This window comes from Typopeltis vanoorti, chromosome 20 (genome assembly GCF_054136105.1).
Source record: "Typopeltis vanoorti isolate ZY-2024b chromosome 20, IOZ_Tvanoo_1.0, whole genome shotgun sequence".
Lineage (NCBI taxonomy): Eukaryota > Metazoa > Arthropoda > Arachnida > Uropygi > Thelyphonidae > Typopeltis > Typopeltis vanoorti.
Window position 1 is genome coordinate 20,880,395 of NC_143568.1, and position 19,158 is coordinate 20,899,552.

Consider the following 19,158-nt stretch of genomic DNA (forward strand, 5'->3'; position numbering starts at 1 on the left):
ACCATTGACGAAGCGTGATGAGGACGTTATTATAGTGGACAATAGCATAACGCCATCTAATTTTCTAAGGTAAACTAATTCCTAACAGGAGAAGACCAGAGTCAGTCTCCACGAAAGCAATTAGTGGTAGATCCATAATGAGTGTAGGGAGTATCCAAGGCAGATTAATTCTAGACCGCAACCTCCATAAAGGCAATTAGACATGACTTCCGGCAGAGAATACAGTAAACAGTTCAACCCTTTTACGAGGAATTGTTGGATAAACTCGCAATTCTTATTAACTGTTCTTGATTAATAGGTCTTTGGTACGCAATTCTAAACATCGATGTAAAGATTCGAAGTAATGATGCCGTATTATCATTAGTGTGTATTTTGATATAAATATTCTACTCTGTTTCAGAAGTTGCAGTAGATAAATGTGTTTAAATGACCGTATTTACGATTTAAATATGCTTTCATGAGGATTGAAGAGGAAGCATTATTATTATTATTATTAGCTTATATGTTTTGTTCTTACTAACGCCCTTCCGTCGTCATTAAATCGAGACTTGAATACGTGAGATGTAATATTTGGTTGAATGAAGACATGTCGCTAACAAGTGAGACGTAACATTGCAACAGAAAAGCAACATCACGACTACGACAATCTCACAGGTGATGTTAAGTTCAAAAGTTACAAAATTAGCATTGTTTTCATTTGATTAATAATTATAGATTAATATTATATTATAGATTTCAGTTATTTTACAAACAGTATCGTTGAACAAACACAGCTCATTTTGTGTTCTAATTATGCACAATAAGAAAAGTTATTTTCGTTATGTCAATTGACTTTGAATTTAGATGTCTTCCACAGCCTGAAATAAGAATAATGTTTGTTCCAAGGTTCTAAACTATAATACAATTCGTAAAAAGTTTTTCCCCTTGGACAGAAGGTAAATTATACCAGATAAGAAACTATATTCCCGTTTTAATCTTTTACAAAAGGATTTAATCCTATAATTTGCTTATATCTACCTTATATATATAAAATGATAAGCCTTTTTATGTCACGTTTTAATATCACGTTTTTTGAAACGTTTTGAAACAAACTCAGAGGCTACCCTGAGTGTCGAGTCTTCAAAATTCGAGCAGAACCGGCCTACCAGTTCTGAACACGGGGAATTTGGTGCCGTAGCCCCCCCCCCCCCCCTAGTAGTAATATAATGACTTGATGGTGGAATTCAAAATTATTTTTAGTTTAAACTTAATATTGAATATCCAAATTATATAATACAGATATATTATCGAATTCAATTTGATATTTAACATTAATGGCGTGTAGATATTAATGGCGTTTATTCCTGACGTAATTTTACTGGCGACTATTGTCATTATTTATATCGTCATTAAGTCAATATAAAACAGATTTTCAAATGAATAAACGATATATCTGAGAAGTACGATGATTACACATGAAATTTGACGAAGTATTGCATTTTATGTATTCATTTACTAAGCACTTATACTATCAACGATGCTTTCAAGCCAAAAATACTGATAATTGTTTTCTTATCATTAATAAGTTTGGGTCAATATCAGCATGTGATAAGAGTAATCCTTACAGCGAATAAACCTTATCACTAAAATAAATATGAAAAACCATGAAAGATATAGTTCAAAGAAATATTTAAAATAATCTTTCAATACCTTAATCTTTAAATGTGAAATATACGAGGACGTGGCAATAATGAATACATCACTTGAATTAAAATTTAATTGACTTGGCTATTATTTTAATTGTAAAGAATTCTCATAGATCCCACTAGATGGCAGCATAGAAACACTCATACCAGAATTTGTTTTGCTAGAGTTGTTTAGTGAACAAAAGAATAAAAGAAGACAGGAGCACATCATCATTAAAATAAAATAAAATAAAATAAAATACTACCTTGAGATATCAATTACATAATATCATTTTATTCCTCGAGTTCTTCTGGATTTGTCAAAGGATGCAAGGAGGCATCCAGGCTCCAAAATTTGGAATTGTCTATTGACTTTTACACGAAATTTAATTTAGAAGTTACTGAAAAGTATACCGTTAAATGACTTATATACACACAACAGTGTATATAAGTCATTTAAACAGTGAAACTAGAAATTTATTCCGTAATTCTAATCACTATAAGTAGAATTTATTAAATACTCCTATACATTTCGTAATGTAACATGAGCATTATTCAGGGAGAAAGCAGAAGCATTGGCTACAACAATTAAAATATGAATACAAGAACGAGTTATCAGCATGTGATACTTCCACGTGTCTCGGTCGCAGTTTATCAGGTAAAAGGAAACACTATTCATGTTCCAGGGAAACAAGTATAGTTATGTAATCAAATACAAACAAGTAATTGTCATTGATTATTTATATTTTTAGGAAAGAAAATGAAATTCCATCTTATGAAGGGTTTGAATCAGTTCAAGTTGTTTTGATGGAACATTCATTATTAAGTAAAATGATTATAAGAATAATGGTAGGCAATCAAATTGATTTGTCATTTAGAACATCTATTGATAAAAGAGAAGTGTTAGCTAGAAACAAGGAAACGATAATTGCTGGGAGGTAGTAGATGAGGTTCGTTCTGTGTAAATAATACAAACGTCAGTGTTCTGTGTAATGTGGGATAAAATTTTGTTTAAAAGAAAACTGAGCAGGAAGGTTAGGAAGAGATACCTCTCGCATCAGCGAGAATAACAATTGATGAGGGAAAGAAAGGTCTGGCTATTACAGTTCTGGTTAAGGATGATCTAAGAACAGCTCGTGTGGTTAATTCGAAATCTGAAATATCGGGAATAAAGCACAAGAAATTGTAGCATTAACTGATTTTATTTAGGAGAATATTTGGCTTACGTGATGGATAAAAGCTACATCGCGACGGGTATAAATATGCTAGTTACAATATTGGTCAAAGCAGTGAAGTCAAAAGAGGGATGGATTTTTGCTAATGACAAAAGACTTGCATCAACTGAGGGTGTAGAATTCTCAGTTGTACAGAGGTATACTGAAAGAAATAACAATAGAATATTTGAGCAGATGCAATTAACAAAGTAAGACACGTGTATTCATTATGGCAGACTTTAATTATGGAAACAATGATTGGTAGCAGGAAATTGTACATTACAGAAAACGAGTTTCTTGAATTGTCAACGAATATTACAATATGTGGTAAACGAAACACGAACGAGCCAAATGTTAGATTTAGTGATAACATTTCATAATATGATAATGAATAAAACTTCTATGCTGCTTCCATTTGCGACAGTTATAATGTAGACACGGGGAAGGGTACAAGAAAGCGAATGGAATTAAGGAGCAAGAAACTATGAGAAATATTAGATATATTAGAAGACTACAAATAAAGCAATAACAGAACGTGTACGGACGTCGGTGTATTTTGTACATCAGCTATCATGTTTCTTTTATTTCTTAAAAAAAAAAATCTAAAGCAGCACACTCTTCTGAACTCAGAGTGAAGAGTATTAGTAAACGAACCTATTTATGAGCTAATTTCAGTAAGACTGGTTTAGGATTAAACTTTTTCATTACATGAAATTTTAAGTACCAGTTGCTTGAAAAAAAATTAATTGTACATGTAAACTGAATTATATACATACGGTATCAATATATCAGTAAGTATAGAGTACTGCTATTTTCCAAATAAAATAAAAATTAAAGTTTCCTGGTTTGCCTGTTCTGGAGGACAAAAAACCAGAGTTTCGGGGTGAAAAAAAAACCCTACTTCCGTATCAGACTGGCTAACTCATCTTTAGTCGAAAGAGATAAAGGTTCCTTACGTCACTGACAAATATCGAGCCCAGGTCTTTCCGACAAAGGGCTTCGTCTATACTGACTGAGCTTTGGAGGCTCCGAAAGCAGTATGGATTTGTTAAAATTAGTCTTTTTTTTTTAGTAATTTGATTACATTTTATAAAAACGTGACAAGACTGAAATTGGGTGGAAGGTCATAACCTCGAATCCAACTTCAGTATTGTATAACTACAATATTTTTTTATTTTGTAGAGACGTTCAACAAAAATTCCGCATGATAAATTAGTATGTAAATTGCGGAAATCGGAACTGATAATGGAATAACGTGAATAGAAAGCTGGCAGTGGGAAAAGGTAAACAAGTTGGGAGACAGGGAAATGATTTCTTAGATAAGAAGAGTCACAAGTGGAGTACTGCAAGATTCTGCGCATGAACTATTGATATTTAATTCCTATAATGATAACACGACACATGCTTTGAAGGGATGTATTCAATCATTTGCTGAAGAAGCCAAATTGGAAAGAGATGTGAAAAATAATTGTGAAGTTGTATTTAATCAGTAGAATTTAGATAAAAAGGCGATGTAGGAAGATTGAGCTATTCGTCCGATGTCGCCAAGTATAAGGATCAAGCACTGTGGGGCAAGGAGATAAAATGCAGTAAACTATACCGGTGAGAATGCACTGCGAAATGTCAAGGTGTGAATAACAGAGAAATATAGGATTAGCGAAGAAAACAGAGGATTCTTTAAATATCGAAAGGGATACCAGTAAGCTGGAAAAAAAAAGTGTTGACTTGAATGGTTTGGAATAATATATGCAGGTTTTGTCGCTGAGTTTGGAGATGGATATAAGAAAACAATTAGAATAAAAGAAATCAAAGAGGAAAATGGGATTTCAGGTCTGAGGGAATGGTTATATAGGAATGAAAGGCAGTGGTTATGTTGTTAATATACAGACTCGGGAATTATTTCTTTATTGAAATTTATGTAATGTCTTCCCCTATGAGAGAAATAAATAATCAATCTGTTTATATTTATATCAGTCTTTGGTTTTGTATATTGTAACTTATATGATCATGCCAGTAACGTTTCATTAGGATTTAAACGAAAAAATTACATGCATACCCTGCTGAATATATTCATTAAATATCAATATTTATATAGAAAATATATCAATGAATGTGCTACTATATCAGTATATTAATATACTAATTAACATAACGTAAAAGCAAAATCTTATTAGAACACAATGCATTACTGTGTTTTCATCGCCGAATTCAAAGGTTTAGATTTCATTCCTGTGTTTCAGCAATTACTTTATAAACTTCAAATATCCTCTTATACACAGACATATTACCCTAGTAATAATAACTACAACTTCAATACAATTGTTTAATTATTAAAATAAGAAATTAGCGAAAGTAACCATAGCTGTTTGTATCACTGTCTCGATTTAGTATTTGAAATGTAAAATGAGTGAAGTACAATGATTTAAAGAATAAATAAATAAAATTCGCTTGATGCCTTTTATTTCCTATAGTACACGAGGCCGTTTTAGCTCTAACGTTTGGACATTGATGGGGGGGGGGGACAGTTCAATCTCGACTGGTAGCCAATCAGAGATAGGCGCAAGACTATCACTTAAAAAATAAATAGAAAAAAAATAAATCCTCTAAAACGTCTTTTGTTCCCAAAGAGAGTACACAAAACTCCTTTTAGTCCTAACGTTTGAAAGATCGACTGACAGTTGGTCTCCGTTCTTCAGAAATCACTGATAGCTGAACTCGTAGCTATGATGAATCGACTTTCAAGAGAGAGAAAGAGAGGGTTTACAATAGACAAGCGCTGACATTATGTGATCCTAAATCCTAACAAATGTATATTATATATGAAATAGTGTGAGTTCTACTGCAGATTTTTTATTTTTTTTTTGAGTTTCCGGTTAAAATCCTACCTGCTTATGCCAAAAATCGACTAACCAGCCAAAGAAAGTTATTTTAATCGGCTACTGGAAGAATCTTTGGCGGTCTTTCTTCGGTCTGCATACGAAGCAAACATAATTTCCACAGGGCTATAGACGCAATATTTCAAAATAAATAAAATAAAATAATTTTAATTATAAAGGCAAATTGTTTGATATAAATGCTCAAAACGTAAGCGTCATTAATGATTTCGTTAGTAAACATTAGGAGCGTTACACGCAAGCCTCCGCATGGCTTAATGAACTAATCCTCATAATCACCACTATCACAGTTATTATTAATATTGTTATTATTTCACTAACACTGAACTCTTCGAACAGATTGCTATTCTTCTTATTATTATTCTTATGATTTATTATGTTATTATTTTGTTAATGAGAAGTTGTTTTCTATTTGCAGACTTTCAATGAATCTTCCCAGTCTATTCAGCTATACTTATAGACATGCGCCACTGGCTTTGGTCGAACACCGTTTCATCAGCGAAATACCTGAATTTCGTAAATTATTTCCCAAACTGTTAGCAACTCGATGTTCATAATGACCAAGGTGGCCGATGACGGGATTTGTCCGCACGGCGCTCGTTGCCGATGTTCCACCGCAGAGAAGTCTTCAGAAGATCAAAATTGCCCAAAAGATTTTTCCAGATACTGTAAAGAGCAATTCTCAACCTCTTCCATTATCGGAGTGTCAAACATCGCATGTTCGGAAAGCATCGTTCGTCGTCTTGTATGGACCGTAGTGTTCTCGGGGTGCTTATTTGGATTTGGCTTCCAAGCGGCGCAACTAGTGATAAAATACTACGAATACCGCAGCACCGTTGACGTCGAAGTGCAGTATGATGGAGAAATGACGTTTCCTAGTGTAACTATATGCAATTCTAATAGGTACGTAAATTTATTGGCGGCTGAGGTTAATGTATTTCAACCTTGTCACCAAGGCAATTTATTTTTTTCGCTCAATTTATGTTATCGACCATAAAATCACTAATTATGGTAATGAAATATTTTATTAATGGTAAAATAAATTAACATATATGAATAAATGAAGCATAAACTATTAACTAATAAACGCTTAGATATCAATGTTAAACAATTTATATTAAATTAGCACGTTTATTAAATAAAACATTAATACTAATTAATTGTTTTCTTAGAATTAAAAGATCCAAATACTGCAGCCTGTCCGATAATCTTTGCACAGAGCCCAAAACGGTAGGTGTATTATCAGACAATGATTAACTTGAGCATACCATAATACAACAATCGATTAGGGAAGCAGTTTACATACACACACACTACATTATGGAACCGTCTCAGAAAAAACTAGCAACAGTTTAAATAATTTTTTCTGTCAAACGAAAATTTAAAAAATATTTTTACAACACTGAAAATATTGCTTAGGGAGTGTGTTTTGATAATCGTATTATTTTTAGATGATCCACAACTTGATTCTAGATAAATATGTTTATGTTGATAGCTATATTAAAATATAGTCTGCCTACTCTTAAGAATTTGAAATCATTTCTACTAGCAAAGTTTTACTATGAATAATGGAAACAGTAGCCTATGGTTGGACTACTGTTCCCATTCTACTGATGCAAACATTTGCTCGAGATTACTGAACAAATACTAAATCCGATTTATTTATACGGGAATAAAGGCCATTTTCCCTTATTCCCAGATTGGATCCAATCGAGTTCAGAAGCAAGACATTTAACATTTGATAAAATTTTGGAAGATTTTTGCTAAACAAAAAAGCAAGAAAAAATTTTTATGATTAGTTTCATTTTTAGTACAATCAATAAATCTACTCTATAATATAAAATGATAAGCCTTTTTTGTAACATTTTTGTGTCACGTTTTTTGTCAAGTTATTTGAAACGTTTTGAAACTCAGGGGCTAGCCTGAGTGTGTCAAAATTCGAGTCATCAGAATTCAATGAGAACTCGCCTTCCAGTCCGGAACTCGGGGGGATAGGCGCCGGAGGGGTAAGAATCCCCTTTTCGAGTCATCAGAATTCAAGGAGAGAACTGGCCTACCAGTCTGGAACTCAGGGGGGGGGGGGGTTGAGCGCCGTAGGCGTCAGGGGAGGAACCCTCTAGTACACTATATAATTTTAATATTGTTTAATAGTATATTCTTGATACCTAATTATCTTAAATTAAGGGATCCCACAAAATAATCTGCAAAATAGGATCAATCACCGCCCGTTATCGAAACCGTAGTTCTTTAATAAGTGTGCTAAGGCAGTCTAAGCTAAATATGCAAGTGGCTTTGAGACAAATACTTCAACATACCTTTACAAATCAAATTCTAATTTTGAAAAAGTCCGAAAGCCTCTCGTACAGATGGCAACTGTGCTTTCTTATCTCTACCTAAGGTCACTGCTTCTATCGCCATTTGTGTTTCCACTTTTATCACAAAGACAAAGCCAACCTCCTGAAGTCATTCTTACCCTCTAAATTCTGCAATGATTACAGAGATATAGTTTGTTCTTAAAATGGAAGATAAAAGTTTGGTCGGGAACTTTTATCTTCCATTTTAAAAGAAAAAGAGAAGCTCATATTGATACACTTCTTCACTACCTGGGAAGCTACAATTAACCAGTAATCGCCAGTATGGATTTTGTCGATCTCCTTGTGTACACATCACTCACCTCTGGATATGTGCCATTGAAATTGTTCAAAAAAACTCTCATAGTCACTGTTAACCATTTCAATGTACTTGTTCATATATGGCATGGAAGCCCATTCAGCGAACTATCCTTTGTCTTACTTCCATTCTTTGGAATCGGATGACCAATTTTTTCTCTAGTCATTTGCAACTTCTAGTTTTATCTTACTGATACAAGAAGATCTCAGTGTTCTTTCCCTTACATATCTTCGATTTTTCTTCTTAATTGACATTTACTTCTTGCCTTTTACTACAAAAGCACATCTTCAAAAACCACAGTGTCCTTTTTCACTGTACATGAAAGAGATATTCACTTACTTCTCATCAGAGCTGGTAATGTTATTCCAAGTGTATTCTGCCAGAGGATACAGATCTGATAATTGAGTTGGCACACCAATATTCTCTCAAAATCTCTGTCTAATTTAAGATAATTAGGATTATAAAAAAATATTTTTCTTGTTTTTTGTGGAGCAAAATTTTCAAATTTTATCAAATTTTAAATTTCTTGCTTCAGGCCCAATTCCACCCAATTGGTCCAAGCTCAGCCCACAGACTCACTCAATCTTTCACAGAGACTATCTCTGTTTTATGTTGTTTCTAATACGCCCTTCAATGAACATTGTTCAACTGAATTGGTGATCTATCACACCTTCACTTTCCTTGAAACCTGTTAAAATACAACCAGAGCTGATCGACATTATATGAGGTCAACTTTCATTAAACAACTAGCCCCTGTTCTTTTTTAGCCTTGCTTTCTAAAAATTCCATCTAATCAAAGACTAATAGATTCCTTCTCCGTTCTTTCGCGTGCTCGTGTTTGTGTGTGTGTGTGTGTGTGTGTGTGTGGAGGGGGAATTAATACAGAGAAAAGGAATTAAATAATAAGAGTGTTATAGGGAATTTCTATAAATTGATATTAGATCATGAAACTGTATTTAATTATATGACTATCACAGACAGCTTTTAGAGCATAAACCTTGTTCTTCTTGTTATAACATAGAATAATAGAAATTTTCAATTTGATCATCATGGCTTTCTTAATTTGCTTATTAAAATTTCGATTCCTGACAATGTTCTAGTGATTATCCATTTTTTTGGTCTTCTAATAGACAAAAATCCTAAATAAAATCCTACTAGATTAAATATATATATATATATATATATATATTTAATCTAGTAGGATATACGTAGGCTGTTCAATAGGTAATAAGACTATATTTATACAGAAAACAGATTATCTTTAATCGTCATCATTTACATGGGTTTTTTCGAAGTAAGACGTGAGACACGATGCATTTATCCCAACGTTGCATCCACTTCTTAAACACATGTGAAAGTCCGTTTTTTTGAGTTTTTTCAAAACCGCCTCCGCAGCTTTTACACATGCTTTGTTGCTTTCGAAATGGCGGCCTCTTAGTGGTTTCTTGAGCGGAGGAAACGCCCAGAAATCGCACGGTGCGAAATCAGGACTGTATGGAGGGTGGGGTAGGATATCTATGTTGTTCTTCTGCAAAACGTCCACTACACAACCACCAATATGTGGCCTTGCATTATCGTGGTGCAATAAGAAGCCATTCTTCAGCAATGGACGCTTCCTTTTGACGTGCTGTACCATTGTCCGTAAAACATCCGCATAGTATGATCATTGTCTCTGTGATGGACGTTGAAGGTCTTCCCTCACGTTCAAGATCTTCCACATTTTGCCTTCCTTCCTTAAAAGTTTTTATGCCAGCAAAAAACACTTGCCCTCGACATTGCTTCATCGTGAGAAGCTTCGCGTATCATGTTAAAAGTGTCCGATGCCGATTTTTGCAAACGCACACAAAAGTTAATCGCATAACGCTGTTCCAAGGACGCTTCCATTTCGACAACTGGTCGCAGCTCGTTGGCGCGCCGAAACAAGCTTGCGTTTAGTCACGTGACACTCTGGCACATCCGTCCGTGTACACCATCTATCAACCCTTTTTGTTAATACAGACAGCAACATTTCTTTATTCCACAGAAATTAACATTGTGATGAGTGGTTTCGCGACAGTAAAATTAGTCTTATTACTTATTGACCAGCCCTCATATATATATATATATATATTATAATTATCCAACGGGGGAGGTAGAATAATCTATAACACACAAGTGCCATGTGTGGGGTGGTGCAAGTGAGGATTGATAAAGAATGACTATGGACATTTTTCTTGGAGAATTGGAGATTATAGTTATAGTAAATACCTCATGAGGAAGACTGTTCCAAAAGACAGAGGTAGATGGATTGAATGAGGAAGAGAAGAAGGTTCAATGAGTGTAGTTGAACTGAAGAGTTGTACCCTTAATTTAACAGGCACAACCGAAAGCGGTGGAATGATGGCTACTAGTTATCTGTAGCAGTGACCAAGGAAGTGGTACCTACAGAAGAGACACGGAGCTGAAACCATGCGTCTTCGAGACAGAGATTGAAGAGAGTCTGTTTGTGTGTGTGTGTGTGTGAGAGAGAGAGAGAGAGAGAGAGAGAGCATCACTGAACCCGAGTTCATTCCTCTGTAGAGCACCGAAAAATATTTGGGAGGTGTACCCTAAACATGTGAAGAAAATTCTAAAGATGGACGAATCTGGGATATGTATAGCATAAGTAGTTGGGTGAATGGGTAAAAATTAGCGTCTTGAGCGGAGATTACCTGGTTTTTAGAGGAAGAGGACGCTATTGATGACGTGATATGATGTGATGTGTTTATATCAGGAGAGGCTGGAGGTAAATGTCAATCCAAGAAGAGATATACCCTGCATGGTGATTTGTATATTACTGAGGGAAAGGAATGCGAGCTGAGATCTCTTTTGTGAGAGAAAAGTCAATACTGCATTTTGGTGGCATTGTAGGTAACAAGATTATCCTCGCTCAACTGAAGAGTGGGTATGGAGATCACTGTTTAAGATATTGGTTGTAGGTGATCTTGATCTATTGGTCTCTTAGAGTAGGTCGTTTATATACAGGAGAAAGTGGGTAGGCGATAGAACAGAGCCTTAAGGTACTCCTGCATTGGTAGCGAGGCTCGAAGAGAAGTTCTATTGTTCCCTATGATACATAATTACTAGCCAGAGAGAGAGAGAGCTGGCTATTCAATTACAGAGGGTGGTAGTTAGATCGAAGGAACGCAACTTGTTTAGCAGGCCTCGATCACAACCAAGATCAAAAGTTCTGAAAATGTCAAGAGAGACAGCATATATTTTTCCGACCTTTTCCATAGTATATATCCGGTGGTGAGTGATGTAGGCTAGGAGTACTGCCGTGGATCTGGACTGGTGGAATCCATACTGATGATCGTTGACTAACTGATGAGCTTTCAGGAGTGAAAAGTTAAAGATTACTTCTACGTTATTTGAAGATTGAAGTGATGGAATTAGTCGTTAGTTGGATGGTAGGCTTTTATTTCTGTTTTTATGGAAGAATATATATTTGCTTCCATGTATTGGGATAGGTGTTAATCGAATAAAGAAGACTATAAAAGGACAGATTTTCTGGAGCATATTTGGGTATAACTGATAAGATGCAAAGCGGGCCAAAAGAACTTTTATTATCCAAGTTGTTTAATATTTTTCTAGTCTATTTTGGCCGAAAACGACCACAGGAGGAGGCCTATGACTCTCGGATGCAGGGAGCTTTGTCTTTAAGTGTCATAGTAGTGGTGCCATCTATGGGTGGCACCACTACTATTGCATGATGAAAGATAGGTGGGAGCGCAGATGATTACAAATTGCATCCGATTCCTTGCAAGGGACCAGAGGGCATAGCTTCCACTCGGACAGAAGGCGAATTTTATGCTGTATGTCTTTATGAAGTCAGATTTGGATGTGTTGATGGTTTCGCATTTATGCGTGCTTCAGCATAGCCTGAGTATGAAGTTGGAATTTTCGTTGAACCAGGGCTTGTAGAGTGGACGAGAATTTTGATATAGGATAATTTCGGTGACTTACTCAGAGCGGATATATAGGCAGAAGAGAGGAAGTAATAGTCAGACCATGGAAAGGACGAGCAGAAGTTCATAAAATCGTCCACTTCGTATCTTTGGCATTCCCTGTCTCATGCCAAAGGACACGAGACAGGGAATGGATGGAAAGATAACGTTCTGTGTGAAAGGAATTTGCACCATTAGCGTTAGATCATTGCTTATAGCAAAAACTTCCGCAACACGTCTAGCTTGGTGAGTGGTGTTTGGAAAGGGGAGCCGGTAGTTTTGGGGCATTAAAGTCAGCCAGAAAGAATTTATATTTGGATGGCTGGATTGCAGAAGGTCAAACTTTACGGATAGGAAGGTGAAGTGGTCGGAGTGGTTTTTTGAAATTTGGAGAGCAGTAAACACAGAGGATGAATGTTACTGAATGATGTAAGGAAACCATGTGCCAGAGGACGTTAAACGCAGAGGATTCTATATGAGGCACTATCTGGCAGGAAATGTCGGATCTCAAAAAAATAAAATAAAATAAATATAAAATAAATAAATAAATAAATAAAGGCACAGCTTCCCTTGTGGAGAAATGAGTCCTGAAGTGTGTAGACTGGACATTGAAGGTGGTCGATGTAACTGTAATTTGGGTTTATTTCGAAAGTAGAGGTCTAGTCTGGATGTCTACAAGGAGTGGTGGTAGCAGAAAGTGTTTTTTTTTTCTTTTTTTTGTGTGTAGGAGTTCTTTCGTGCAATGACATTCTTGCACGAACAGCATTCTTATCACAATAATTTAATATAGAGAGAGACTATTTAGAATTTATGTACTGAAGACATACTTCTTTTTCTAGTTGGCTATTTAAATGAAATGTTAATAGTGATCCTAAATATTATATATCATTCCAAACAATGACGAAATTATTATTATAATTCGTATACTTTGGTCAAAAAAAAAAGTTCAGCTATAGCTTCAGCTAGTTTCTGCGAATTATGTCTATGACAAATTTACGTCTTTGTGTGTGTGTGTGTGTGTGTGTGTGTGTGTGTGTGTGTGTGTGTGTGTGTGTGTGTGTGTGTGTGTGTGTGTGTGTGTGTGTGTGAAAACTCGAACAATGTGTCACAAGATACAAACCATGCACATTATTAAACTATGACCAGTTTTTGGCTTATATACTGTACTTTAACACTTTCATTGCCAAGCTGAAAATTGGAATTTCGTGTGGTGGTCAATTTTTTTTTTTGTTTTTTTATTTAGTTAGCGACGTCCACGCGATAAACGTGATTGGCCGTTTGGTGAGAACTCGCATCGCGTGATCGCGCGATATCGTTCATTGCCAACCTGAAAATTGGAATTTCGTGTGGTGGCCAATTTTTTTTATTTTTTTATTTAGTTAGCGACGTCAACGCGATAACGCGTGATCGGCCGTTTGGTGAGAACTCGCATCGCGCGATATCGCGTGATTGGCAATGAACGTGTTAAGAGATACAATTTTCCCCCCCCCACAACAAATTATCCAACTGAAACCAAAATTGAAATGATCCGACAAATTTTAATAGCGATCCTAAATATTACACTTGATTAAATTACATCCATCCAATGTGAAATTAATGATATTTAGTTTGAATCCCTTTGCACATATGAGCCAAGTGAAACCAAAATGAAATCTTAACAGATAGCTTGAGTACATCCTAAATCCCAAATTTCGTTAAAATTTAACCAACTTGAGTGGAGTTATTGCGATATAAAATTTCGATACTTTTCGACCGTTTCTTACAAAATCTGACCGGAAGAAAATTGAAATAGCATGACCAATTTTTTAAAGAAATCCAATACACCACATATGAGTAAAATCCATCCAGACAGAATCCTCGGATAATTTTCGTGTGAGCAAGAATGAAGGAAGGAAGAAACCCACTCTCATACAGATGGCTATGTATTTTGCAAAACGCAAAAAAATAAATAATAAAATAAAAATAATAAAGAAACTACGTCACTCTGAAAACAGTGAAAAACGCCAAAAAAAAAAAAAAGCAAGCATGCCGTTTTTTAATCCTTTTCCTCATCCTCCTCGTGTACAGACTCGAGGAGGATGAGGCCTTTACAGGATCTCGCCATTCAACCAATGTTTCTTACAATGTTAAATGAGAAATCAATGAAATTCGGCAGCGGATAAAGCGCCCTAATCGGATTAAAGTAAATGACTCAAAGAGCTTCCAGACGTGTCCGCAAACATTTCTCCAGATCTCCGAGTTCAACTGATTGCGACTAAATTTGGAATCTAAATAATTCTTATTTTGCTTATGTTCAACGAGAATTTCAATCCAAAAGGAAGAAAAATGAACGACGTGCTCTCACATCACTTCGCAGACATCATTATGGTTCAACTGATTTAGACCAAATTTAGAATGTAGCTGTTTTCCAGCATCGGACTACAGAAGGACAACATCGAACTGGAAGATAACTTTGAGTCATTTGTTGATTCTTTATAAGCCGCATCGCTCAACAGATTTTAATGAAATATGAACCCAGACCATCGACTTGTAGTAAATCAAATCACGGCTTTTTTTTTTCACTTGTAGATGCATGTAACAGTTGAATAACATTTAAAGAACAACAACCAAAAAAATTAGAATACTTTTCGCAAACGAAAAAGAGAACACGTCAACCAGTTTGGTCGACAGTCTACACCAGGGGTTCCCAACCCTATGCCCGCGGGCACCATGGCACCCGTCGATCAATTTGTGTGTGTCCGCCGCTGTTCAACCGTGTGCCGTATAGTTTGAAATAATCACGCAACAATTCATGGCATGCTATATGACGCATGCGTTAATAACACATGACGAGTATTAAACGCATGTAAAGTAGACGCGCATTCGAAGTTGTTCATTCCAGTTTAAGAACTGGAATATCAACATATTCTCCTAATTATGAAGCACTGGCCAATGAAATGCAATGCCAAAGATCCCACTAACTTACATATATATATATTTAAATTTTCATATAATGTAAACTTTTAAGTAATAAAACATTTGATTATAATGTAAACTTTGTATGTATTCATTTAACAAAAGAATTCAAAAAAAATTGCTTGAAAAAATAGATGGCGCCGTCGTCCTATCGGTATTTTGAATGTGTTCTAGGAAACAAAAAGGTTGGGAACCCCTGGTCTACACCATTAAAAGTGTTTCCCATTTCGACAATAAAACTGTTACGTTTACGGATAACTGTAGCACTGTAACTAGTGTAGCACTTTTCACTTCACTAAGAAGGTTATTTTTGTATCAACCGTTGTTACAGTAAGTTTAACCTGAGGCCTATCACAGTGTTCGATACACCATCGTCATAACTAAATTTAATTATTTTAACCTTATTATATAACGTAATGTAATAAGTTTGCGAGTCTTCTTTTCACTGGAAGCAACAGAACTCTCATTTTGAATTTTATCTGCTATTATTAATAGTACTAAAATAAAATAATAGTTACAAACAGTTTATAATTCAGGGCGAAACACCCACCCACACACACACACACACACACAAAGGGAGAGAGAGAAATGCAGCGAACCATGTTTTAAACAAAACCGTTTACTCCAGGAAACCTGAACATCGGTTAATTCGCGAAAGCATCTCACTAAAAGCATCGTAAGGGCGAATGCAGCGCCATTTAAATTGGCAATAATCATAATTGAAGAGGATCGTATGAGCGAAGCGTCATAATGCGGGGTATTACTGTATAGCTGTTTCTAACACTTCTGAATTTTTCTGTAGAGAAAAATTCAGCCCAAATTAAAAACGAAGACTGGGAAACTGTACAGGACATTGCTTCCTCTGTAGACAAAGGCCATGAGTCACATTTCGATAGCTTCTTAAAATGCAGATTTAAGGACTTAAGTGAGGGAGACTGAATTGCAGGGGAATGATTTCTTCGGCGAAATCTCTATAGTTTACATCGTTCAACTGGTTTCGACCAAATACGAAGCGCTACAGTTTCTAGTCCCTACAGTTTCAGCAAAATCGAGCCAAAACGAAGTACGGAGTTGTAACGGAGGGAGAAGAAAGTAAAATGTTAAAGATATCTTCGGATGCATCGTTGTATCAACTTCACATAAAAATTAATAATACCATAAAAATCTCATACGCGAACAGCGAGCCAAGTCATGAAGCAGCAGGAAGTTGACTGCAATTTAGAAGCGAGTGTTTGTCTGATATCATTGTTTAAAGTGCTGAGAATGTCAATTTATCTCATATTTGAGCAATAACATATTAACAGAAATAAAATACCAATAATCATTAAAAATAATGTTAGAAAAGTAGTCGAATCGAAACTGCAATCAACCTTCTGCTTCCTCATACTTGGCGCAGTTTCTTGCATATGAAATACCATATTGTCCCGAGATATTTTCTATATAACATGTCTAACAGCTTTTTAAATTAAAAATCATAATTTGTATATATTCATAATTCTAAATTCATAATTCAAAAATCATAATTCTGGGAAAACATGGGAGTTTTCCCAGAAATAATATCCATAATTTGTAATATTCTGGATTAAATATTATGATCTAATATTTAATTTTTAAGTTAAATATTAAATAAAATAATATTATTATTTATTATTTTTTAATTTTATTTTTATTATTTTTTAATTTTGGTTCTACCGTCAAAATGCACTGTATGTAGACCTTGCCAGAGAATGAGATTCGGGGCTTTCAGCTGAAAACAGTGGAGTCTAAACCAAGTAGTGCCCTGCACTACATTGGACATCAGCTACATGATATGATAATTTCTTGTGTGTTCGATGGCATTCCCGAACTGAGAGGTGAATCCTGCATTAGGTAAGTACAGTATTAGTGATTTTTTTTTTTTTTGAGATATAATCACGAATTTTGAGTAACGAACAAGCAACCAAAACGAAGTCATTATCATTATTATTATTTACTGATTAGCCGCTTTCGTCCTTTCTACGAGCCTGATTTCGGAAACTGCTACATCTTCTCACCATCCGAAGAGGGATATGAAACGCTTCAAGCAGTAGAGTCGGACATTTGGCAGGAAGTGAGCGGTGAGTGTTAACTTCTAACAGTTACTGACCTTGGCTATGCTGCTCCATTTAGGAAAGCCACTGTTATCTCGTTTATTTCAAAAATACCTGTTTTCGGATAAGATTCATTTTTCTAAATGAGGTTTTCCAATGACTGCTTAAAGAACAATTGTTACTTCGAGTATTCAAGAAATGCCCATTCTAATATACTTTAGAAAGAATAGATAAAAATGAATTGGTTCTTAATATAACAAGCAGTCGTAACATGTTAAATCGAAATGAATTTCGATTAAAATAACGTGTTAAAAAGAAATGAATTTCAGGAAAGAGAAAGCCCTGCTATCCCTGTATGAGACAATCTAACTCCAGATGAAACTAAAGTTCATCGCGCCCTACACAGAACGAACCTTTTAATATGCAGCAATGGAATAAAGGAAAAAATACCACGAGGAGTCTCCACACTCCATGCGGATACCGTATAACAATAATAATTATGGGCAAATGCAAGTAGCAACATGTCGGAAACCCTCCATATATACAGACACATTTTACACATGGGTAAAATAGACTTTTATGTTAATAACTAATTCGACATATTTTACTTATATTTAGAAAATATTAAAACATTATACTTATAAACACATTTCTATATTATATAAAAATAATATTCATTGTAGTAGTACAATGATATACCGAATAATTATATTTGAATAGTTTGTAAAAAAATAATCTTTAATCCCAAACCAATCTTATTTCTAAATGGGTTCGTTTAATGTTTTAAACTTTGACCTCAGAAAAGAAAGCAGATTGATTTAAAATTGAGTAAAATTTAAACTTAAAGAGACTTTTAATGTTAGAAGAAGCTTCATACCCCCTTATTAGCAACCAAGATTTGTTTTATTTCGTGGAACACGAAGACGTGAACAAACAAATACAGTAATGGAAATCGATTTATCACAGATTTTTGGACTCTTTCTCTCTTTTTTTCCTCAGCCCAAACAACATAGCAGGATCTGTCCACTGTTATGCTACATCACTGATATGGAGTAAATTTATTCAATTTTATTAGAAGCATTGTTTCTATCTTGGTTGAGTATTTTTTCCGTTTCGATAGCCGTGTAGCTGTTACTAATTACAGTGACTTCACTGCCGAGATATTTTTCAAAGCAGAAAACAATAAAAGAGATAAAAAGCAGATTCTAAATTTAAAAAAAAAGAACAGTAATACCATTTACTTCAAGAAAAAAATCAATCTGTGAACTTCTGATTTTCTGAATGATGATTCTACTATAGAATTATTTATCGCACATTAACATTATAAACTTATGTATGATTTGTGTATGTAGATCTGGTATTGTACCTGAACATTCAAGCTGATGAGTACCTCGAGTCAGAGAGAGGCCCTAGCTGGGTAATCACAGTACATAGTGCGGATAGTTTCCCAGATCCATATACAGATGGACTCAAAATCCAGCCAGGATACTTCTATGACTTTGCTCTAAAAAAGGTCAGTGGATTTTTTAAAAAAAAATGGCACTCAATAAGATAATATCTATTAAAATACTACACAGTTATATATCAGAGTGACATAAACTTCAATACAGTAGTTTGACAAATTATTATTATTTAAAATATAAAATTAGTATTGATATGCATTGTGATAAAGAAAATGTCATTAGATATACAAAATATCAAAAATTTCCTGTTGCTATTTGAAAATC

The 19,158-nt window shown here is 34.9% G+C and overlaps 1 protein-coding gene across 2 annotated transcripts in view; it reads left to right on the top strand.

Moving 5' to 3' along the window:
• LOC150095272 (acid-sensing ion channel 2-like) overlaps positions 1-19,158 on the top strand; it is an 83,885-nt gene that overhangs the window by 51,978 nt on the left and 12,749 nt on the right. For both annotated transcript variants that reach the window (XM_090410209.1, XM_090410208.1), the window contains exons 2-6: positions 6,191-6,675; positions 6,945-7,002; positions 17,077-17,231; positions 17,343-17,458; positions 18,784-18,944. In XM_090410209.1, the coding sequence (XP_090266335.1) occupies positions 6,320-6,675; positions 6,945-7,002; positions 17,077-17,231; positions 17,343-17,458; positions 18,784-18,944 (846 nt within the window). In that variant the 5' untranslated portion in view covers positions 6,191-6,319. The remainder of the gene's footprint in view (positions 1-6,190; positions 6,676-6,944; positions 7,003-17,076; positions 17,232-17,342; positions 17,459-18,783; positions 18,945-19,158) is intronic.